Here is a 25,705-nt window from a genome sequence, read left to right on the forward strand (position 1 = left end):
GTCCTTCCCATGCACATTGGTATTTACCACTCACCTTTCAAGATACTCTTTGACATTGTCATAACCGGAAAACTTTGCCAAGTGAATAAGCATCCCTGTGGCACAGCGTCCATCTCTCTTACGACAATAGCTGCAGTTACAGATGTCACGACAAGGGGGACAAATCCAATCCTATAAGAAAGGCAGACTGCTTAAATACCAAATCCGAAAAACAGTAGTGAAGACCAAAGTAAAGAATTAGGGTGCAAAATACAACCTTGTCCAGATAAAATATGTTCACAAATGACTGTTGTAATGGATAGACAAATTGAGTTTGGTATCAGTGGCTAAAGAAGGAATCACGTGGTAAAAGGAGCGAGGTTGCATTGTTGCCGCACTGTCCTATCACAATAGATTAAGATATCTTAAAGTGTCACTGTTTAAATTTTTTTTTTTTGTAGAAATCAATAGTACAGGCAATTTTAAGAAACTTAGTAATTGGGTTTATTGGCGGAAAATGCATTTTTATCATGAAAAAGCAGTTTGAAGCTCTCCCCCGTCTTCATGATTTTCTATAGAGAGGGGAGGGGCGGAGGGAGATGAGGCACCAAAACAGGACAACAAAGAGTTAATTTACATCTACATCTCCTCTGAAGTCAGCACTGACCTCTCTGACCTCTGAATATGGCTTTCACACAGGTCCCACTGTATAATCCTTTGTTCTCTGCTGGCGACTAATCTCCCTCCTCCATAGGACAGGGCCCGACTGATGTAAAAGAGTCGAGATTTCCTGATAATGAGCAGCGGATGAGAGAAAAGAGGGAGGGGGGGACCAGGGGAAAGTCTTTTTGAATGCAAATAATGGCATATTTGCCTAATAAACCCAATTACAAAGTTTCTTAAAATCGCCTGACTATTGATTTCTGCAAAAAATAAATAAATAAATAAGATAAAACAACAGTGACACTTTAACTTATAGAAAAAGTGTCAGGCATTCCATTCCTATACTAGTGCCAAGTGTCAGGCATTCCATTCCTATACTAGTGCCTTGTTACTTACAGGATCCAAAAGTGCCTCCCGCACATCTTCACCATAGCGATTCCTTAAACACGGGCCACAAAACTGTCCCCGGACGCCGCCACAGCCAGGATTGCGGCAGATAGTTTTTGTGTCCGCTGTCTTTTGACGGCATTGGTGACAAGTGCTTCCCTAAAGGACATAAAAAGTTATAAGTAAATTACCACTAGTGGAAAGTAAGATGCATTGCCTCAATTAGACATGTCACAGAGACTTTAATACAAATCACACATAAATTCAGTATTGAAGGCAAGTGCAATTAAAATATACAATGCAAAAGAACCCCTAAAAATGAGAATATGTCCCTTTATGATCATGCACACTATGGTTGCACTCAGTATATTCCATGGAACCTTTCCCAACACGATCACAGAACGTGTTAATATCTCAATTTATTGCAATACAGAGCTTTGCATGTGCTTCATCAATCCCTGCAATACCATGGCATACAGAAGTAAGCCATGTGGCACACTATAGCCCTGTGACACTAAAACTCATCCTTATCTATATCATAAAAATGAAAGTCAGTCGCTGCCGCGTATATACAGTATAGGAGTACCTGCAGAGGGGGGGGGGGGGGGGGGGGTTTATAGTATTAAAAACTTTGAAACCTCTTCTGTGCTGTCCTCACCAAGGATGAAAGGTAGTGCCTAGGAGGGCCAGGTTATGATGATGCAGGATTGTGTATGCACTTATTATTATAAGCTGCAGGTTTTCTACACACACACTTATGGTTTGCAGTCAGCGGGGGAGGGGGACCCCCTAACTATACACTACAGGTATACAGGACCCCAGAACTATACACTACAGGTATACAGAACCTCCACCAACTATATACTACAAGTATACAGGACCTCCACTAACACTGTCAATGTTGTATATAACCAGGCTCAGCATAACACTACCAATGTTATACATAACCAAGCTCTAAATAATACTGCCAATGTTGTATATAACCAGGCTGTATATAATACTGCCAATGTTGTATATAACCAGGCTCTGTATAACACTGTTAATGTTGTATACCAGGCTGTATACTGTATAACACTGCCAATGTTGCATATAACCAGGATGTATATTACACTGACAATGTTGCATATAACACTGACAAAGTTATATATAACCAGGTTCTGTATATAAAACTGCCAATGTTGTATATAACCAGGCTTTGTAAACAGTCTGATCACATGACATCTCAGTTTGGCTATTAGGTATTTTGGATGTTCATAGTTTTTAATTTCTAATGTGCTTAAAGGGGTTATCCAGTGCTACAAAAACATGGCCACTTTCTTTCAGAGACAACATGACTCTTGTCTCCAGGTCAGGTGTGGTTTGCAATTAAGCTGAATTCACTTCAATGGAACTGAGCAGCAAAACCCCGCCCAAGCTGTAGACTAGAGGGGGGCTGTCTCTAGAAGAAAGTGACCATGTTTTTGTAGCGCTGGATAACCCCTTTAAGCTACAATTTACATAAACTGTGCAAAACTGTTGGGGTATATAGCGTATAAAAGGGGTATATAGGGCTCCTGGCGATTTCCCCTTAAACAAAAAAACAAACAAACAAGGGCATAGATTTGCCTCCTGGGCGACCTTGGAACAAGTCTAATTAACACACTGACACTTTTTTTCTAGTTCAGTATATATTAGAAATATAAAACAAAAACTTAAAAATAGCAAAATGTTGGGCTGTAAAGACTTCTACCCAGAAGTATATGGGCAGGAGGGAGGACTGAGACTCCACTGTCTTGCTTCAAATGCAGGTATAGTAAAAAGCATAGTAGTTTACCATGATTTGATCATAAACTTTGTCTTTAACAGTGTCTGCAACATTTTCCAGCTCCTCTTCTGTAATGTCTTCTACAGCACGAAAGTTGTTTTTTGCCGACCTCCTCCTTTTCCGAATTTCTTCACGATCTTCCTAATATTGCCCATAAGAAATTAATAAGTGTTTAAAAGGTAAAATTACACAGATCAGAAACACTGGGATTAGCTATATTAAAATTGGTTCCAAGTGGTGATGAGCGCGACTCGAGCTTGCCATTTGGCAGCCCTAGGGAGTCCTAGGCTATGGCTGTATCCATCTTTTCCAGGACTCCCTAGGGCTGGATCTAACTTTGTCAGCCACACATATTCAAATGCTTAGCGATCCGACTCGGCCATACTCAAGTTGCGCTTATCTCTAAGAAGAAAAAAAAAAAACTTAACATTTAAAAAAAACTTCTAAAATTAACACTTGTCTCCATCATGTGCGCCTCTTTATGTAAAGGGTAATTTCAGACCAAACGGTAAGCAAAAACCAACAACAGTGATACTCACATCACTCAAGGGGCGCCTGAAGGACTTTTTACCATATTTCTGGAGATGTTCTGCAAACTGCAAAGCAGACGCAGTAAAGTTTTCCAGCGCAAAATTCTCTTTTGGTCGTGCACTGCGTGTTGGGTTAGTGCGTCTCTCAATTGGTTCTTCAGAAAATGATCGACGGCTAGTCTTTTTCTGCTTCTAAAAAAGAAATTATTTTTGTAATTTCATCTATTACATATGACAATGCAATCATTTCATAGCTGCAGCAACTTACAGTAGGGGTTGTGTTTTTCACTGGGAACAGTTCCGGCATGGAGTGCAGCTCTGCAAGAAGTTGAGCAAGCTGGAACAACAAAGAAAAAGGTTTTTCAGAAGTTAAATTGTGGACTAGAAGCCATGTATACCCTTATTTAACCATTAGATGGTAAAAACAAGTGCCGCCATATGCCATAATGCAGAATCTGTTTCACATTTACATATGTTTTTTTTTTTTTACCATACACAAAAATGGGGTTAATCATTTTTCTGTACGTAAAAAAAAAAAAAAGTTAGATTTGTTGTAGAAATTTTGACAACTCTTTCAAATATTTCTAAAATCCATGCATGTGTAGCAGAAATTTCCACTGACAAATGTCCGCAACAAATCTGCAGAGCGCCATCATATTCTCATCCAGCATTTATTTGCAGTTTAAATACGGTCTGTCTCTTTTAGTATACTACTTACCACAGCTTTATTTTCTTTAATATTCATTGCTCTTTTGGCGAGGGCGTTGGAATTTTCCTGGTTAGATACATTATTTTCCCCATCCGATTCAGCATCCATTTTATTTCCAGTTATCGTGGACTCTCTTTTGGCAGGTGCTTTCTTTCTGTTGTTTCGGACCTGATTCACTTTAGGAGTATCGGAAGGCTTCTTATCCTTATTTGCAGGCTTCTTGCTGGGAAACTGCAGAGCGATGCGCAGCCCAAACTTTCTCTTTTTGGGTGGTAAGGATTCCTCTGCAGTGTCTGACATCACTTCTTCTTTGTAATCATTATCACTCATATCCTAAGAGCAAAATCATACATAACATAACAATGAACGACCTGCGGAAAGTCTCAGATAAATGATCTTCAGGAAAATAACGTAACAGGAAAATGAATAAGTGGATGGACTTATCAATGAGGATATAACACACAAAGGATAATAGGAGCAGTACTAAAGTCACATTTCACAGCACCTAAATGGTGTCAATAGTGTATAGAACTCACTAGCAAGTACTTCTGTAGAATAAGGCTCTGTTTACATCTTTTTTGGAAATGTTTAGAGTATTTCCTGATCTATACCTCCAATTTATCCATAGGCCCTCCAAGCATTAAATGTTTGTAGTAACAGTGCCCTTTTAGGCTGCCGTATTCAATAGGGGCCTATGGATTATTTATTCTACTGTATGCGTCAAAATGAAATGTGGCAAGTAGAAATGTTCTTATATGCAGAAATCATCTGCCTAACTCCTACCTGATCCTCCTCCTCCTTGTGTGCGAAGCCTTCAAAAACATCATTATCCGAATCCCTGTCTTCAGTGAAGATTCTGCGCAGTTCTTCTGTTATGTATTGAGGATCAAACATCACCTTCTGTAGATCGAAGAGAGAAGGAAAGGTCATTATTAACAGTTTTATTAAAAACTGGATGCATCTGACATTATTGGTTGGGGTCTCAGCACCCAGTCCCAGGGTGGAGGGAGATGAGGCACCAAAACAGGACAAAGAGTTAATTTACAGCTACATCACCAGCTATCTCCTCTGAGGTCAGCACTGACCTCTCTGACCTCTGAATACCGGCTTTCACACAGCTCCCACAGTGCAATTCTTTGCTCTCTGCTGCTGACTAATCTCCCCCCTCCCCTCTCCATAGCACAGACAGGGTCCGACTGATGTAAAAGAGTCGAGATTTCCTGATAATGAGCAGTGAATGATAGAGAGGAACGACCTGGGAAAAGTCTTTTTGAATGCAGAGAATAATAATAATAATAATAATAATAATATTTATTTGTATAGCGCCAACAGATTCCGCAGCGCTTAATTCCGCAGGTAATGGCATATTTGTGTAATAAACCCAAATTACAAAGTTTTTTTAAAATTGCCTGTAATATTGATTTCTGAAAAAAAAAATGAAATGACAGTGACACTTTTAAGTCACAGGTGTTATATTTGCTGCCCTACAGCTGTTGCAAAACTACAATTCCCATCCTGCCTGGAGATCTAAAGCTTCATCTGTCCAGGCGAGATGGGAATTTTAGTTTTGGAACAGCTGGACAGCCGTGGGTCTGACACCCTGTTTATTAAGTTCTTTTTTATATATGAAAATTTACATAGCTTTCTATACTGGGAGCTTGTTCTGCCAATGTATATTTATTGAAGCAGCACAACAAAAAATGTATTTTACTCCTAGTAAACCATTTATATAGCTTGTACTCTCAAGTCTCAACTTTCAGCTCTGTATTCAATACTTGTTGCCCAACTTCAAGTCCCCACACCTGGGTTGTGCTGCGAGCCTCTATGGTTAGGTTAGTGGGCAGCGTAGCTTACCTATGAAGACATTTTTACTTCCACCTCCCTAATAGATTAAATTGAAGCACTAGAAAAATGTAACCTTTGAATGACTTAATGGAAGAATATTTGTGAGGAGCTGCGAGCCCTTTTTACAAAGAATTAGAAATTACTTTGGCGAGAACCTGCATTAGCTCTTTTTGCCTTTGTCCCCACTGAGAATACTATGCGCTAAATAATTTTTTCCCCCCAGTTTGCTCTATTACTTCCACCTCTACTCCCATAGAGGCAGCTACAGGGGATCACAATTACTGATTAGGAACAAAGGAGAAACATACTTCACCCCACAGATGGGCTTTTATTAGGAAAACTTATGGCTGAATTTCTAAAGGAGACTCCCTCCCCCATCACCATTATTACCATGTTACCATGGATTCAGGGCTCCCCTCTATGATTTTCAAGAGTCTCATTAAACTGCTCAGAAGTCCCGTCAAAACTAAAATACCTCCCTGTAAAAAGACTGACTGTAGGCTGAATAAATAATGATGTCTCTCCCCATTGTAAAAGCAAAGTAACACACACAATGATAGACATCATAAAGACAGTTTGGTACTGTTAGTGCACCAAGACGCACTAACACTGTCAGCATTTAAGTGACTGTACCACAAGGCCCAGGGAGAAGCACTGGAGGCGGCCCGACCCACCCTTAGTGGGAAGAAACCCCAGCCCCTCCATGACGTGACTCCATTAAAATCAATGGAACCCTATCATAGAGGGGTGGGGGTTTCCTCCCACTAACGGTGTGTCGGCCGCCTCCAGTGCTTCAGACTGGGCCTGGTGGTACAATCACTTTAATAGATGTAATTATTGGTTGAAAACAATGGGTATTAAAGGGTAGCTGTTACAGACAAGGGCAGATAGCTGATAAAACAAAGTCATAAAATTATGTTTTCCTTTGAAGCTTGAGTGTCAATGAGGTAAGGCTGAGCTGCAGCATGCATTCCTTCTCCCTCCCCCATCCTATCCATCATGATTAAAATACAGGACACCCACAACACCTCACATGATTGATATACGGGGTTTAACTTTTAGTACTGGTTCTTGTAAGGATCAGAGTTATATTTAAAAGCAGTCATTAAAACTTACACCCATGGCCTATGAAGTGGGCTCAGCTTCTGCTCTCTCCATTCTCAACCTAATTCTAATGCCATAAATGGTTCCAGCACTATATGGATGGTGCTAAATGTTAGACTCCTAATGGCCTAATGTCAATGCCTTTGTCATTTTTGGGTTATCCCTGATCTATGGCCATGAGAGTAAGAGGGCATTCACACAATCTCCACATAGCACAGACATTGTCCTGCAGAGTGGATCTCGGAGCTCCCTACATCATGATTAATGATAATGTTGGAAGCTCTGATACTATTTGAAAGGTCGCAACTGTGTCAGTGCAGTAGAGTTCCTGGCATCACAATTAAAGGGGTTATCCAGTGCTACAAAAACATGGACACTTTTCACCCTACTGTTGTCTCCAGTTCAGGTGCAGTTTGCAATTAAGCTCCATTTACTTCAATGGAACTGAGTTTCAAACCCCATCCAAACTGGAGACAACAGTAGGGGGAAAGTGGCCATGTTTTTGAAGCGCTGGATAACCCCTTTAAAGGGGTTGTTCACCAATTTTTCTTTTCTTTCAAATCAACTGGTGCCATAAAGTGCCAGAGATTTGTAATTCACTTCTATTAAAAAATCTTAAGTCTTCCAGTACTTATCAGCTGCTGTGTGTCCTACAGGAAGTGGTATATTTTTTCCTGTCTGACACAGTGCTCTCTGTTGCCTTCTCTGTCCATGTCAGGAACTGTCCAGAGCAGCAGCAAATCCCGATAGAAAACCTCTCTTGCTCTCCAGACTGGAAATAATACAACTTCCTGCTAGGCATACAGCAGCTGATAAGTACTGGAAGGCTTGAGATTTTTTAATAAAAGTAAATTACAAATCTCTGGCACTTTATGGCAGCAGCTGATTTGAAAGAAATTTTTTTTGGTGTACAACCCCTTTAATGATGAGGTGGGGAGCGCTGAAGTCAACCCCGTAGGACACCGTGCTACAGACAGATTGCGGAGATCATGTGAATGCCCCCGAAACCACCATAGTCGCCCAACAGTGGAGCTTTTAAAATTTTTAGGAGCTCCCAAAATCATAATTATTTACAGACTGAGTTCTACGGACTGGTGAATGACCCCTAATGCTAATATGCAGGATATTTGTGGTCACCAAAGGCTATACTGTTTCAGCAACTTCCATTAACCTCGATGGAAGTTACAAAAACTGTGTAAAAAGCTATGATATGTGGTTAATTACCTGGTGCAGGTCCTACAGGTGGGACCTGTTCTGAGGGGATGTGTATGAACAGATGATATTACGGGAGAGATGGGCTTGTTCCTGAAGGTAGGCTGCTGCCAGGAAGAAGATATGGTGGCGGCTGCCCCCTTCCAGCTTGGGGCAAAGACACTCAGCCAAGTGTTTATGTATATGGGGTATATAAGGAGACTAATCTCCCAGCATTGTCTATATATTCAGGGGTAAAATAACATACAACATGGGAAATGTTTTGTGTTGTGGTCGGACGTATACAAAAGGGCATCGGGCTATGCTTTCCTATACAGAAACACTGTCTTGTTTACCTGCCCGCATACAGGCTCTATGGACACACAGGAGTGAATTTATTGCGGCTGCAAGATTCTTGCAGCAAGGAGTAATAATTACACTTTAAACTTTTTATATAGTGCTGCCCCTATAAAAGCCATAACAAACATCTTATCCTTACCCCTCCATGCTCCCCTGGGGTCCTCCGCTGATGCCACCATTTTCAGGACAAACTCATCTTGGCAGGGACAGCCTACTCAGCCAATCGCTGGTCATGGCGCTGTGCCATATCAGTCAGTAACTGGCGGAGCGGGCTGCCACTGCTCAGATGTGTTCATCAAAAAAATGGCTGCTAAAGTGGAGGTTCTCGGGAGCGCGGAGAGGTAAGAATAAGATGTTTATCATGTTTTAGATAGAGGCAGCACTATATAAAAAAAATGTAAGTGCCAGATAACCCCTTTAATAGGTGTACCTGTTTCAAAACAATTTTGACACGTCAAAAGTTTTGATCGGTCCAGGTCTGAGTGTTCAGACCAATCAGGAGAACAAGCTGGGAAAATACACAATGCAGCGCGTCCACTCCCAGCTCTGTGTTAGCAAAAAAGAGTAGGGCTTATAACGAAGCTTGACTATTTCTTTCTTTCACAGAGCGGGGAAGCAGCGCATCTTCTTCTGGCTCGTTCTCCCATTCGGTACGGGTCTGAACACTAATGGTGCGTTTACACAGGCAGATTTATCTGACAGATTTTGGAAGCCAAAACCAGGAATGGATTTGAAAAGAGAAGAGATCTCAGTCTTTCCTTTATGACTCGTTCCCAGTTTAGGGTCTGTTTCTGGCTTTGGCTTCAAAAATCTGTCAGATAAATCTGCCTGTGTAAGCGCACCATTAGGGTAGTATTACACGGGCCGATTGGGGCCCTATACGAACTGTAAACGAGCGTCGATCTGCTAGATCGGCGCTCGCTTACTGGGCCTATTACACGGCCCGATAATCGTTTAACAAGGGCTTCTGTCCAGGCTGCAGGGCTCCTCTTGCGGTCCGCTTCTCCCCGAGTCCGGCGGATCCGGCCTGTGATTGGCTGAGCGGCCTGCCAGGGGAGGGGAGAAGCAGAGCGCAAGAGTGCTGATCGCTGTGTTTATAACATGGAGTAATAATCGGCCGGATAGGGCCCATCTATCCGTGTAATAGTACCCTAAGACCTGGACTTATAAAAACTTTGACGTGTCTCTATGACACATCAGAAGTTTTTTGAAACAACAGATACTTTAAAGACAATGGGAGTTACACAAACTGCATAACTTTCTGGCTTTTGTTGTGTTTGGCTTCCTGATCTCCTCCGACAGCTGTGAGCAGGCTGGAGGGGACCGGGAGCCTTCGACCTGAAGTTTAGGTGCAGGTCCCTGAAGTGAGACACTTCAAAAGTTTTGATCAGTCCAGGTCTGAGTGTTCAGACCCTTAGCAGACCGCAGCGCAGCGCAGTCTTCTGGCTCGTTCTCCCACATGTCTCTATGATGATGGTGACACTTAAACCAACATTACACGGCTAACAGGGAGGAAATAGGGGCGTGGTTTTGACCATATTTTGACAGCAAATATGTAACTACAGCCCATACAGGGGCATCAGGGTATGTTCACACTGAGGAATCCTGGCAGATCACCTGCCGCTCACCCCCGCACTCATCTCTGCCCGTGCCATAGGCTCCATACTATGGTTGGGCGGATTCCACCATAAGGAAGAACCCGTTTATTCTTTGGACGGACGTCGGAATCCCCCTGTGCATAGAATGGAGTCTATGGCATGGGCGGAGATGCACGCGGGGGTGAGCAGCGGAATCTGCTGAAACTTCTCTGCGCAGTGTGACCATCCCCTCAGTCTGGGGTGCAGCCTATCATTTACAGGGTGACACACAGGGCTGAAAAATAGTGATTAAAACTGTGTTGCCCATAGCAACCAATCCCAGCTGAGCTTTCGTTTTACCCGAGCAGTGTGAGATATGAGAGCTGAGCTGTGATTGGTTACTATGACCTACAGCTACATGACCTGTGCCATGCGGGCTGATATTACTACAGAGCTCCTCTATGTACATGAGAGGACACACGTATAGCAGCCGGTGCCCCCACTATATATCCTCTCCGCCCGGTCACACCGGGATATATAGTGACCCGGAGGAGCCGGTGTAATCCATCCTGCTGCGGCCGCCCCGTGCACACCGCGCGCTCCCCTCCAGTGGCGCCAAATCCGGAGCTGCCGCCGCTGCCTCCTCACACACGTGGAGCGGAGCGCGGCTATGGAGCGTGGCCGGGCTGCCGTGGGCCGTGCCCGGGGATCCTCACCTGTCCTGCTGCGGTGGCCGAGTCCATGGCGGGGGAAGCCCACAGTGTCCCGGCTCTACGGGCAGATGTTATAGTTCTGTAAACTTCTCACCACAGCCGCGTCCCGCTGCAGATGTCGGTGCTGAGGGAGGAACCTCCCCTCTGTGCGCCCTCTGTGGTGGGAGGAGGACACTGCACCCTGCAGACTGTACACAGCGCTGTGGAGGGGAGGGAGCTTGTAGTTGCAAAACTACAACTTCCAGCATGCCCTGACAGCCAGATGCGACGGCATGCTGGGAATTGTAGTTTAGCCACAGCTTGGCGATGTTGCAGCAGTGCAGACAGAGGCACCATAGGTGTTGTGACCTTGTGCAGCAAAGAATGGGTAGTTTCATGCTGTATTATAGTAGTATCTCACCGGTATTACCTACACCAATGTATACTGTCACCTGCTGCAGTGGTCCAATTCATTTCAATGGCCTAAACCTAGTGGCCTGCAGCAAAGGACAATTTACAGCAACATCAGGGTCTCTCTCCTTAGACAGTCACCACTGACCTCTCTGACCTCTGAATAGCTCCCCTGCTGAGTAATCCTTTGTTCTCTGCTCTCTGCTGCCGACTAATCTCTCTCCTTCCTCCTCCTCCCTCCCCTCTCCATAGCACAGACAGCATCCGACTGATAAAAAAAACCAGTCAAGATTTCCTGATTCTGAGCAGTGGATGACAGAAAGAGGAGGCAGGGGGGACTCGGGAAAAGACTTCTTAAATGCAGATAATGGCATATTTGCCTAATAAACCCAATTACAAAGTTTCTTAAAATAGGCTGGATTTCTGCAAAAAAAAAAAAAAAATTAACGACAGTGACTCTTTAAGGAAAATCAGAGTAGTAAAATACAATGATAGCTGGACAAAAATGATAGGTCGAGGGATGGCATCCTACCTCTTTTCAGACAGCAGTTTTAAGGAAATCAGTGTTTATCTACTGCAGACCGCCAGGTGCTTTTCTGTGTCTGTATACCATCTGCAATTACGGACAGTATGCAGACCTATTCTATTCTATGGTTGAATGCACACATCTGTAATTTTTACAGATCAAGACCTTGAGCCACACAAAAATAGAACTTGCAATTTTTACGGTCCATATTTATGGCACAGAGCTGCCTATAGAAGTTAAAGGGGTCCTTGATAAATATGGGATCCGTATGCTTCCGTATTTCCAGGTCATTTTCTTGGCGACCCCTGGCTGGGCTCCTTCTGGTGGGCATCTTGTACAGCACTTTTTTATATGGATGTCATATGGAAATGTTACAGAAAGATTACAGACAATATTGGCGATTTTGCAGACTGCAAACAAAAACAAAACATATGAACGGGGCCATTGAAATCTATTAGCCCTATGTTCTCATCGCAGTGTAGGTCCACAACTGAGGACAGAACCACAGATGTGTGCATATTGATCGGCAGCAGTAAGGGGCAACACGACCCGATCCTGCCACCAACATTTGTGGCAAGAAATGCTCTGGTCTAGCGACTGCTGGTCACGGTGATTGAGTTAGACAGCCTTCTTATATACAGTACATTCTTATATACAGTATACAGTATATACAGTATATATTCTTATATATTCTTATAGACAGTACCTGGGGGGGGGGGGGGGGGGGGTGATGAGACCCAGTGCATAGTTTTTTTGCCACACTGCCAGATCAGAGTAGGGGATAGGAGAGTGCAGGGCTTAGAGCTGTCAGTCAATGGAGGTGAAAATCTGACTAAAAATATAATTTTTTTTAAAATAAAGATATATTATTAAAATAATATAACTTTATTAGAGGAGAATTCCATGGAAATTTTTTTATTAAAGTATTGTATTGCCCCCCCAAAAGTTATACAAATCACCAATATACACTTATTACGGGAAATGCTTTTAAAGTGCTTTTCCCCCTGCACTTACTACTGCATCAAGGCTTCACTTCCTAGATAAAATGGTGATGTCACATCCTGGATAAAATGGTGATGTCACTTCCTGGATAAAATGGTGATGTCACGACCAGACTCCCAGAGCTGTGCGGGCTGTGGCTGCTGGAGAGGATGATGGCAGAGGGATGCTCAGTGTCCCTCCAGTGCCCTGTGTCCCTCAGCAACCCCCTGCCATCATCCTCTCCAGCGGCCACCGCCGCACAGCTCTGGGAGTCGGGTTGTGACATCACCATGTTATCCAGAAAGTGACATCACCATGTTATCCAGGAAGTGACATCACCATGTTATCCAGGAAGTGAAGCCTTGATGCAGTAGTAAGTGCAGGGAAAAAGGCAGTTTATAAGCATTTCCCATAATAAGTGTATATCTGTGATTTGTATATCTTTTGGGGGGCAATAGAATATTTTAATAAAAATTTTGCCAGACTTCTCCTTTAAAGCAATGTATTAACAAAAACAAGTTTTTGATTAGTCTCCGGAGCACCCCTTTAGAATGACCAAGAGATTATTCCAGTGCCTGTGTGCGTTTTAAAGGGAACCTGTCACCCCCCGTGCCGGGGTGACAGGCTCCCGACCCCCCGTTAGAGACCCCTATACTTACCTCATCCCGCCGGGTCCCGCTTCTGGATTCGGTCGGGTCCCGGAGATCTCAGCCGCTGCAGCCCGGCGCGCGCGCTGACAGATGAGTCCAACGCTCATAGAGAATGACGGAGCGCTGGACTCTCCTGTCATTCTCTATGGGTGTTGGACTCATCTCTCAGCGCGCGCGCCGGGCTGCAGCGGCTGAGATCTCCGGGACCCGACCGAATCCAGAAGCGGGACCCGGCGGGATGAGGTAAGTATAGGGGTCTCTAACGGGGGGTCGGGAGCCTGTCACCCCGGTACGGGGGGTGACAGGTTCCCTTTAAACTACACAATACCCCAAAATGTTTTGTCCTTTATTAACCAAAAGTAATTCTTCAGTCTAAGAAATGTGTTTTATTTTTTGACTGTACAATTTTAATCTATCAATTCCTTTGGTATATTTCATATCTTAACCTTTAGATTACATTTTCATTCTAAAAGTTATTTATACTGATTTTATCTTTGTGTGATTAATGCTGACCTTTGATCACACCCCATATATTTAAATAGTACTTATTTTTAATGCAAAATTGCCATAGAATCAAAACAAATAACTTTTAGAGTAAACATCAATAATTTATGTTTTTAATATGGATGATTAAGAATTTTTATTTTTATTTTTATTTTTATCAGACTAGAGCAGTCATGTCAAACTCTGGCCTGCGGGCCAAATCTGGCCCGTGGCGCCTTTGTTTTTGGCCCGCCAGGCAATTCAGAGTTTGAATTACATCTGGCCCACCATGGCTACTGGCTACTATATGAGGCTACTGGGGAGGGCTGGCTACTATATAGGAGACTATGGGGGAGGGCTGGCTTCTATATAAGAGACTATGAGGGAGGGATGGCTACAACATAAGAGACTATGGGGGGGCTGGCTACTTATATAAGAGACTATGGGGGAGGGCTGGCTAATATACAAGAGACTTCTGGGGAGGGCTGGCTACTATATAAGAGACTATTGGGGAGGGCTGGCTAATATACAAGAGACTACTGGGGAGGGCTTGCTACTATATAAGAGACTATGGGGAGGGTTGGCTACTATATGAGACTATTGGGGAGGGCTGGGTACTATTCGAGACTTTTGGGGAGGGCTGGCTAATATATAAAACTACAGGGGAGGACTGGCTACTATATGAGACTACTGGGGAGGGCTGGCTACTATATAAGAGACTATGGGGGGAGGGCTGGCTAATATATAAGTGACTATGGGGAGGGTTGGCTACTATATGAGACTATTGGGGAGGGCTGGGTACTATTCAAGACTTTTGGGGAGGGCTGGCTACTATATGAGACTATTGGGGAGGGCTGGCTACTATATGAGACTACTGGGGAGGGCTGGCTACTTTATGAGACTATTGGGGAGGGCTGGCTACTATAAGAGACTATGGGGGAGGGCTGGCTACTATATGAGACTACTAGGGAGGGCTGGCTACTATATAAGAGACTATGGGGGAGGGCTGGCTACTATATGAGACTACTAGGGAGGGCTGGCTACTATATAAGAGACTATGGGGGGAAGGCTGGCTAATATATAAGTGACTATGGGGAGGGTTGGCTACTATATGAGACTATTGGGGAGGGTTGTAGCAAACAGGTAGTAGCAACCAGCTCACCTGGGTAGTGCACGACAGAGGAACCTTTAAATTCTGAGAAAAACAATAGTGAAGAAGCTTGTGGAAGTCAGCATTTTCTGGTAAAAAAAATTCCATTTATTTTCAATCTTTAAAATCTTGTAACAAAAGTCCATAAAATGTCCATGGAAACATGCATGCAGGTCACACAGGCTGACACGTTTCTGGCCTTACCGGCCCTTAATCATAAATAGTGTGCACATAGCTCAAACAGGAAATATACATAGAGTGAGGGACCCCCCCCCCCCACTCTCACCTGCCGGCTAATTAATACTTCATATAGACAGACACTAATACAAAACAAACAAACTAATAACAAAAATTCATGAATTTAGTAGTTCAGTAAAAGATCCCTTCTATGAATTAGACCATTAGGAAATGATGTAGCTAACATGAGTATCCAGTACCCTTCCCGATTAAGTAGTGTTTGTCTTCTATCTCCTCCTCGGTCGGGGCAGGACACTCTTTCTATGCCGGTGATAGTTAGTGCAGACACATCACCTGCGTGTACGGAGGAAAATGTTTAGAGACATTAGAAGCATTCCTAATATTGCTATGTGTCGCTCCATAAATATGTTCTCTTAATCTATCCTTCATTCTTCGTTTCATGCTACCCACATAGCTAATATTACATGTACGGCATTTAATGAGATATACAATCCAGGTGGTATTGCAAATGATAAAGCTGCAGATTTTATACTCCTTATGATCCACATTGTTGTACACATGTTGCGTTTGTTCCACATGGTTACAACAAGTGCATCTTCTGCCTCCACACTTAAAGTTACCCTGTATATCTAGCCATGTGGCTGGTATTTGTTTATCACTGACTTCTGAGGGAGATAACATAGAACCAAGTGTGGGTGGACGTTTAGACTGGGGAGGGCTTGCTACTATATGAGACTATGGGGGAGGGCTGGCTACTATATGAGACTATTGGGGAGGGCTGGCTACTATATGAGACTATTGGGGAGGGATGGCTACTATATGAGACTATTGGGGAGGGCTGGCTCCTATATGAGACTATTATGGAGGGCTGGCTACTATATGAGACTATGTGTAGGCCTGGCTACTATATGAGACTATGGGGAGGGCTGGCTACTATATGAGACTATGTGTAGGCCTGGCTACTATATGAGACTATGGGGGAGGGCTGGCTACTATATGAGACAAGTAGGGAGGGTTTGCTACTATATGAGACTACTAGGGAGGGATGGCTACTAAATTAGACTATTGGGCAGGGCTACCTATTATATAAGAGACTATGGGGGGAGGATGGCTACTATATGAGACTACAGGGGAGGGCTGCCTATTATATAAGAGACTATGGGGGGGAGGGATGGCTACTATATGAGACTATTGGGGAGGGCTATTACATGGGTTGGGGTTTAATCGTATAGCAATTTATCATGTCATTTATCATAGTGCACAGTGCTGGGAGACTCACACCACTGACAGTGACAGGAACACCGCACGCTACTCTGACAGTGCCAGGACCACCGCATTCGCGCTTCAAACAGGTGGATGATCAGGGGGGCTGCTCAGATGCAGGTCAGACTACCCTGCTTGGCAACGAGAGAGGCATATGGTACAGAAGGGGTCAGGGAAGCATAGTATGAGGAGTCAAAATACAAGCAATAGCAGACACAGGAAAAAACAGCCGAGCCAAAGAGCCAACAATGCTCAGGTAAGAAGTAATGGGCAGAGCAAAATGGTAGGTGGTGGAAAAAGAATCCAAGAATGTGGGAGGAGAGAGGAAGCAGACAGATACCCTCCACCATGGACCAAACGGCGAGCACAGCAGAGGAACAAGCAGGAACGGCCCACAAGTGGTGAGTTGTAGCTGAAGAGCGGGCAGAATGAGGAGTGAAGGGACGTTGTCAGGAGGGACCCAGCAGCGTTACAGTAGCAGAGCTAGTTGAGCTGTGCTGCAGTTCTCTTTGTAGCTAGTGGCAGGAGGCAGCATTGTGCCGGACCACTGCTAAATAGACATATGTCCTTTTATATTACTGTGAAAACAAAAATAATCCTTATACAGTGGTACCTTGGTTTAAGAGTAACTTGGATTCAGAGCGGTTTGCAAGAAGAGCTCACAGTTTTTCAAAATTGTAACTTAGTTTAAGAGCATTGCTTTGGTTTAAGAGCTCCCTGTACTGGGTGGGAGGGCGACTATGTGAGGGGTATGGTCTGCATAGCGGGGTCTACAGCCCTGTACTCTGACCCAGGAAGTCTCCCTCACCTTCCAAATCATAGCAGATCCACTTCAGGCTGGGGCTTACATCAGGGGACAGGACTGTGGAGATAATCTCTCCATAGCTGTAACCCCTCTCTACCCAGACAGAGAGAGCTGCATGTATGTGCCCACATCTGCCCTGCTCATTCCTTTATGCTCCCTGCAGTCTCTGTCAGCCCTGATTGGTCCATGCTGAACACCCCCCCTTCCCCATTGCTGTCATGTGACCACACAGACCTCTGGCAGCAGCCCTGCTTCTCTATTCTAGCCTGTTGTACTACGTTACTGCATTATGGGGATCTGCAGTTCCAGCCTGTATCTACTGCTGTTTTTTTTAGGTTATGCACTTATTATACATTATACTCCACATGCTGATTGCTATACTGTACGGTAACTTATAATATCACATATGCAGCTTTCAAAATGTTTGTTTCGTTAGTTTTACATGTTATTCAGAATAAAAATGATTTGGGGGGTTTAGAACCAATTGTCTACAATTCATTGATTTCCTATAATTTGCTTTGGTTTAAGAGTGGATTTGTATTACAAGCACAATCCCGGAACTAATTATGCTCCAAGGCACCACTGTATATTTATACGCTTGAAAAAAGACACAATTCCATCAAGTTCAACCAAGGAGCTGGATGGATAAAGGATGAAAGGTTACATAAATTCTAAATACCTACACATGTATTTATGTTACTTTGTTCTAAGAACTTGTCCCTTGTCTTTTGAGCGGCCTTTACCTGGAACAGCTTTGCAGCATATTTTTTGTACGGACCATTTACTCATATAATTTGATCAAACCCTGAAATTGCAGTTTCTCTTCTGGCCACTAAGCCTGAAACTTTTATACATATTCAGGCTATGTTCACACTACGTAAGCACCCGGCTGGGTCACGGAATGGCCGGTCTTTGGCCGCATCAGAGCTTCCCATAGCACACAGTGAAGCAAGTGGCCGGAGCCGCTCGCTTCACTGTGTGAACTGATAGGTCTTTCTGCGTCCGGAATTCACTGAATTCCGGCCGCAGAAAACTGACATGTCAGTTGTTTGCGGCGGCGTATGGGATCCTGGCCGGAGCGCACACGATGTGTGTACGCTCCGGCCGGGATCCCATAGAACAACAGGCATTGTTCCACCGCGGTAAAAGTACGGCCATTGTTGCCATCAGCAACAACGGCCGTACTTTTATGTAGTGTAAACATAGCCTCAATCAAGAACTTTTTTATTATTATTAACGAAACACAGTGTTTAAACTAACGTCCATAGCCAAGTGGAGTCAGGGCCATGCTCAATACGATCACTAAAGTTACACTATGTAAAGTGTGCAGGACTCAACAGTGTCTCCATGTGGGATACACTATTGTCACAGAAGACCCAGAACAAGGCTTCCTGTCTTACACGCGCCTCTGGCATTGCTGTCAGAGAGCGCTTACGGCTCTGGACCACTCCAGAACAATATAGGACGCCAGGACAGGTCAGATTTCAGATTATTATACTTCCCTGGACTAACAGATACCTCTTACATAAACTGGTTAGGTTGGAGGCATTCTTGCTTGAAATTATATGACTGATATTTCATCTCATCCCCCAGAAATAAAAAACATCTTAACCAGTAGACAAATAGACTATACCGTATGTCCGCTGTCTGAATATATATACGTGCTGGGATTTAAATGATGCTCCATCTCATTTGATCACACGTACGATTGTCACCTTAGATATTCATTTATGATGGTTCTGTACAGATCATTTCCCAGCAGTGTCCTTCTTATCAACACAGATAGGAGTTGAGTGACAGATGACACCTGTTTATACAGAGGTACACACTGCTTCTCACAACTCAGCCCCCTCGCTGTAGAATGGCCACTATAAAGGTCACCCATCATGCCCAGAAGCCTTTCTCATTCATCTGACTGGAAGAAGTCCTGTCTATTGTAGCCCATGGTCCATTGGGCTTGTTGTGAAGCATACCTCTAAATGATGTTAAAACAGTTCAGGCAAGATGGCAGTCCTAATAAAAATGTACAGAAATGTTTTACTTTTTAAAAAAAAAAAGTTACAATCGCAAAAAGAACATGTTTCAAACCCTGGCTCTGATCAGTACAAAAAAATCTAGGTTATCCTTTCCTTTTAACCCCTAGACAACCCAGGGCGTACCTGTACGTCCTGGCATCGCTAGGGGAGTTCAGAGGGGGCCCTGCGACGCTGCCGCTCTGAACCACCGTGATCCTGGGTGCTTTATGCAGCCCGGGCCCGCGGCTATTATCGGGCATGGTCCGATCGCCGTGCCCGCTAATTAACTTTTTAAATGCAGCTTTTCCCCTTCCCTGGTGTATAATGGGGGGGATCGTGGTCGCGGAGGAGCGATCCCTGCATCTGTACCTGGCCGGGGTCTGCGCCGTAATGGCGCTGATCCCGGCTCAGCATTCTATTGTTTTCGGCAGCAGCTGAAAACAATAGAATACCTATCTCATCAATCTATGCAGTATTACTATACAGCATAGATCTCTATGAAAGATCATTGTGCATATACTAGAAGTCCCCCAGGGGGCTTCTAGTATAAGTGTAAAAAAAAAAATGTTTTATTATTAATAAAGGTTTGAACCACCCCCCCTTTTCCCATTTATAAATAAAAATAAATAAATAAATAAACATGTTTGGTATCGCCGCGTGTGTAATCGCCCAAACTATTAATTTATCACATTACTGATCTCGCACGGTAAACGGCGTAAGCGCAAAACAATTCCAAAGTGCAAAATTACGCATTTTTGGTCACATCAAATCCAGAAAAATTGTAATAAAAATCAAAAAGTTGTATATGCGCAATCAAGGTACCGATAGAAAGTACAGATCATGGCGCAAAAAATGACACCTCACACAGACTCATAGACAAAGGGATAAAAGCGCTATAAGCCTGGGAATAGAGCGATTTTAAGGAACATATATTTTTTAAAAATGGTTTGAAGTTTTTTAAAAGCCATCAAATAAAATAAAGGTAAGACAAGTTACATATCCTTGTAATTGTACCAACTTGAGGAACATATATAACCAAGACAGTTTTACCCCAGGGCGAATGGCGTAAAAACAAAACCTCCCCCAAATAAAAAAATAAGTGTTTTTTTTTTCAATTTCACCACACATTTATTTTTTTTCTGGTTTTGCAGTGTACTTTATGCAAAAATGTTGCCTGTCATTGCAAAGTACAATTAGTGGCGCAAAAAATAAGGGCTCATGTGGGTTTCTAGGTGAGAAAATGCAAGTGCTATGGCCTTTTAAGCACAAGGAGGAAAAAGCGAAAATGCAAAAATTGAAATTGGCCCGGTCTTCTAAGGGTTAAGCTGTATGATTTTCTGCGTGACCTGGGTAGTTCAGCTATAGAAGGGAATGGAACAGTCGCAACCACCTCACCTTCCATTCTGTCCAATATGTGTTGTTGGTCAGTGGCGGCCTTACCAGGGAGGTTGGGGGATCCCACCTTCTAGGCATAGCTGCAGTTCCCGAGGTGGGGCCCACATTTATCAAAAACATATTAAAGACATATTGTATGGGGAAATCATCTTTAGCATAACTTATATATTTTCACTATTCTTTTAGCATTGATTCATCAGATTTAGTGTTTTCCACCTATGACATTACAGAAGGAGAATTACATTTCTGAAGCACCTCACAGCTTTCAGTGTCCAGAAATCATCTGTTTTCTTGCAATTTTCTCTGACTTCTAAGCGCTCAGTTGATTGCATTGACAAGTTTCAGTATATAGCTGTGAACACATCTGAAGGGTTGCAGATATCCTTTATAGTGCAGCACTGCTGCCACCTGCTGGATTTTCTTTTTAATAATTGAATTTAAAAATACGTTGGCTCTTGTTCCCAATGGGGATCATAACCTTATTTTCCTATCTTGGATATGCACATATACATCAGGAGCAATTTTATGTTAGTTAGTTAGTAAACTTATTAGTTATGTCGTCATAGCGTGGGAGAAAGTCAGATAACCAGAAGAAAACCTGCACAAACACAGAGGGAACATTCAAACTTTCATTTGGCCTTTTTTTTCAAACATGCAAATAAAAGGCCACAACAAAAACCTATACCAAAATAAAAAAAAAACACCATAAATAACACTTTACCACTTCCTATAGACCACAGATATGAAACGGTGACCCTCCAGCTGTTGCAAAACTACAATCCCCATCATGCCTGGACAGCCAAAGCTGACAGGCTCCCGACCCCCAGTTAGATCCCCTTATACGTACCTCATCCCACCGAGTCCTGCTGCTGGAGCCGGTCCCGGGATGGCTTCTGACCGGTATATCTTCCTCCCGGGACCGGCTCCGGCAGCGGGACTCAGCGGGATGAGGTACGTATAAGGGGATCTAACTGGGGGTCGGGAGCCTGTCACCCCGGCACGGGGGGTGACAGGTCTCCTTTAAGCATTATGGGAATTGTAGTTTTACACCAGCTGGAGTGTCACCGTTTCATACCTGTGGTCTACACCGAAAACAAACACCTGGCGGCAGTGTTTTCAGCAACAAAAAAAAAACCCGCAGGTCTTCATAAAAATGCAGAATGTGAAACCAACCTAATGTGTTGTCCTTTGTTGGATTCAAAACCAGGACCCAGTGCAGCAAGCCAGACATTATAGCCGTCACATAGAGACATGGAAGTACTGGTTGTGTAAATTCATGAAAGAGATCTTGCTGCTACAACACCTGTGTTTGTGAGGTGTTGTTTTTTTTCTTGGTTGGCATTTGCAGTGTCTGGCAGAGGTATAGGTTGCGTGGACTGCTTAGTGTATACAGTACCTAAGATTTATGCCTGTAATGGACACCATGGGGGAGATATATCAAACATGGTGTAAAGTGAAACTGCCTCAGTTGCCCCTATCAACCAATCAGATTCCACCTTTCATTCCTCACAGACTCTTTGGAAAATGAAAGGTGGAATCTGATTGGTTGCTAGGGGCAACTGAGCCAGTTTCACTTTACACCATGTTTGATAAATCCCCCCCCCCCCCCCAATATGTTTTACATAAATCATGGCCGTTGTTTGCGACCATGACTTATGCAAAACATACGTTGCATTTGAATGAATGGAATCCCAGCCAGGCTTATACACATAGTATACACTCTGGCCGGGATTCCATCCGGCCGCATGAAAAACTGACATTCATTGAAAAACAGCCACAGAGAACATGTGAGTTCACACATTGGAGCGTGCAGCGGTGCATTGGGATGCGGGAGCACACAGATGCGCCCACATCCAAATTCACCAGAAATGAACATCACCCAGTACCGGCCAGGATGATCTTCTCTGACACCGGCCAATCTGTGACCCGACCGGGTCAAAGAACGGCCTGTGTCTTACGTCATGTGAGCATGGCCTTAGGCCACGTTCCCACATTTACTGTACGTCACAACATGCAGCCAAGACCAGACATGCGGTAACCAATAGGCGTATGGACAATAATCCTGGTAACAGCACATGACTAATGAGGAAGAACTGGGAGTGTGATGTCGGTCACATGCATTTCTCTACCTATCTAGAAACATTGTGTGAATGGCCTTTTTCTTGGTTTTTAACTGCTTAAAACATGAACTAATTTCCACATTGAATGAATGATTAGAGCCGTCTGCATATTGTTTGAAGGAATTCTCACCACAGGATTGGTAGATTGATAGGTAATAGCTCCAGGCGTCACATCTACCACCACCACACCAGACCTGACCAATACCACCATACTGTGACTGGATAACACCGCCATACCAGACCTGACCAATCCCACCATACTGTGACTGGATAACTACACCATACCAGACCTAACCAATACCGCCATACTGTGACTGGGTGATACTGCCATACCAGACCTGACCAATATTGCTATACTGTGATTGGATAACACCGCCACACCAGACCTGACCAATACCACCATACTGTGACTGGATAACACTGTCACACCAGACCTGACCAATACCACCATACTGTGACTGGATAATACCCCGCCATACCAGACCTGACCAATACCACCATACTGTGACCGGAAAACACAGCCACACCAGACCTGACCAATACCATCATACTGTGACTGGATAACACCGCCATACCAGACCTGACCAATACCGCCATACTGTGACTGGATAACACCGCCACACCAGAACTGACCAATACCATCATACTGTGACTGGATAACACCCTGCCATACCATACCAGACCTAACCAATACCACCATACTGTGACTGGATAACACCGCCATATCAGACCTGACCAATACCACCATACTGTGACTGGGTAACTCCGCCACACCAGACCTAACCAATACTGCCATACCGGGACAGGGTAAAACCGCCACACCAGACCTGACCAATACCGCCATACTGTGACTGGGTAATACCGCCATACCAGACCTGACCAATATCGCTATACTGTGATTGGATAACACCGCCACACCAGACCTGACCAATACCATCATACTGTGACTGGATAACACTGCCATACCAGACCTGACCAATACCGCCATACTGTGACTGGATAACACCGCCACACCAGAACTGACCAATACCATCATACTGTGACTGGATAACACCCTGCTATACCATACCAGACCTAACCAATACCACCATACTGTGACTGGATAACACCCTGCTATACCATACCAGACCTAACCAATACCACCATACTGTGACTGGATAACACCGCCATATCAGACCTGACCAATACCACCATACTGTGACTGGGTAACTCCGCCACACCAGACCTAACCAATACTGCCATACCGGGACAGGGTAAAACCGCCACACCAGACCTGACCAATACCGCCATACTGTGACTGGGTAATACCGCCATACCAGACCTGACCAATACCACCATACTGTAACTGGATAACACCGCCACACCAGACCTGACCAATACCATCATACTGTGACTGGATAATACTCTGCCATACCATACCAGACCTAACCAATACCACCATACTGTGACTGGATAACACCGCCATATCAGACCTGACCAATACTGCCATACTGTGACTGGGTAACTCCGCAACACCAGACCTAACCAATACTGCTATACTGTGACTGGATAACACCGCCATACCAGACCTGAACAACACCGCATACTACAGGGGATACAGCAGGCGTACGCCAGGGAGATTGGGCGAATCTACACCTTCTCCCTGGCGTACGCCTCTGCCGTATCTTTCATAAATGTCTCCCATAGTGTACAATTAGCTTTGCCTGTTAGTGGATTTGCTGTTTTTGCAGTCTTAATGTCTGCACTTCTTACTATAAGCATTTTTAGAGGTGACCCAATCAGCTTTAGTTGGCAGAAATGTGATCATTTCACTTGTGATCATTTCTATCTAGTTTTCTAGTATTTTTTCGATGACTTGATATGAACAGTGCCGTATTTATAGACATAACCTTGGGATTACATTATAAGTAAAGATGTAGTAATGCTGTAAAAGGAAACTGCCCGGTGTATTATTTCTCTCTTAGCATTTAATGTGGCCCTATAACTAGTCTGACAAAGCTTTCCCTATGTAGTATACAAGTGTGCATATGAAAATTTCCTATTATTGTGAGCTTTTTCAATGGCAAAATACATTTTCAACTTTCTAAAAAATGAACATATATGGATAAGTAAAGTTATTTTTGTAAAACTTTCTTAAGCTTCTTATGAAAACTGTTCTGTTGTCTTTAATACCCTACTTCCTTTAACAGACTACCTGTTCTTGCTGTACACTGTAGATAGGAATTCAGCCAACTACATTTCTTTATGTCTACGACTATAACTCTGCTCACTACACTTACAAGAGCTTTGCGGATTCTCAGCTAGAGTGTATGGTAGGAACAGGAATTCTGTTACTGGACTAGGTTAGGAAAAGCCTAGGTTCACTCCACAGTTTGCAATTTGTTGAGAAAACAAGAAAAAAACTTTTAAAGAAAGACTAACAGCAGGCACCTGGCCCTCCTAATGAATATTGGGGCGGTGACATCGCTTATTACTGCAGAATGCTGGATGAATATTCATTAGAATTTACATTGAGAATATTGTCGGACTACGCGGCAGGCCGGGGACTGCATCACCGCAATCTCTGCTCCAGTCTATCCCTGGCTATATCTTCTAATCAGAGCAGGTTTGATGAAATGGCAAAAGTTATTTTTAGTGACAGGTACGCTTTAAGTTGGTACTTTTTGTTCGGTCTGGGGTGAAAAGTAGGCAGCTGCTTGAAAGTGATCTGTACAGAATTACAGCCAAAGCAAAGAAAACAATAGATAAAGCTCACAGCCCAGTCTTCCCCTCCTTGTGGAATGACTTTGCACAGGTAGCAGATGCGCCAGAGTATGTTTATAAATGAGTCCCATCCACAAAATGGGGTCTGGAGATGTTCATTTTAT

The 25,705-nt window shown here is 43.7% G+C and overlaps 1 protein-coding gene across 3 annotated transcripts in view; it reads right to left on the reverse strand.

The window, feature by feature from the left end:
* Positions 1–25,705, reverse strand: part of CDCA7L (cell division cycle associated 7 like) — a 33,590-nt gene that overhangs the window by 2,146 nt on the left and 5,739 nt on the right. Inside the window, exons 1-8 of one of the 3 annotated variants that reach the window (XM_069958817.1) lie at positions 21,892–22,148; positions 4,856–4,972; positions 4,082–4,405; positions 3,632–3,700; positions 3,373–3,555; positions 2,843–2,974; positions 1,039–1,188; positions 35–171 (exon numbers count right to left, since the gene is read on the reverse strand). In XM_069958817.1, coding sequence (XP_069814918.1) covers positions 35–171; positions 1,039–1,188; positions 2,843–2,974; positions 3,373–3,555; positions 3,632–3,700; positions 4,082–4,405; positions 4,856–4,966 — 1,106 coding nt within the window. In that variant the 5' untranslated portion in view covers positions 4,967–4,972; positions 21,892–22,148. Of the gene's footprint in view, positions 1–34; positions 172–1,038; positions 1,189–2,842; positions 2,975–3,372; positions 3,556–3,631; positions 3,701–4,081; positions 4,406–4,855; positions 4,973–10,865; positions 11,026–21,891; positions 22,149–25,705 lie in introns of those variants that run through there. The other 2 variants (XM_069958815.1, XM_069958816.1) reach the window with 2 other exon arrangements.

This window comes from Dendropsophus ebraccatus, chromosome 2 (genome assembly GCF_027789765.1).
Source record: "Dendropsophus ebraccatus isolate aDenEbr1 chromosome 2, aDenEbr1.pat, whole genome shotgun sequence".
Lineage (NCBI taxonomy): Eukaryota > Metazoa > Chordata > Amphibia > Anura > Hylidae > Dendropsophus > Dendropsophus ebraccatus.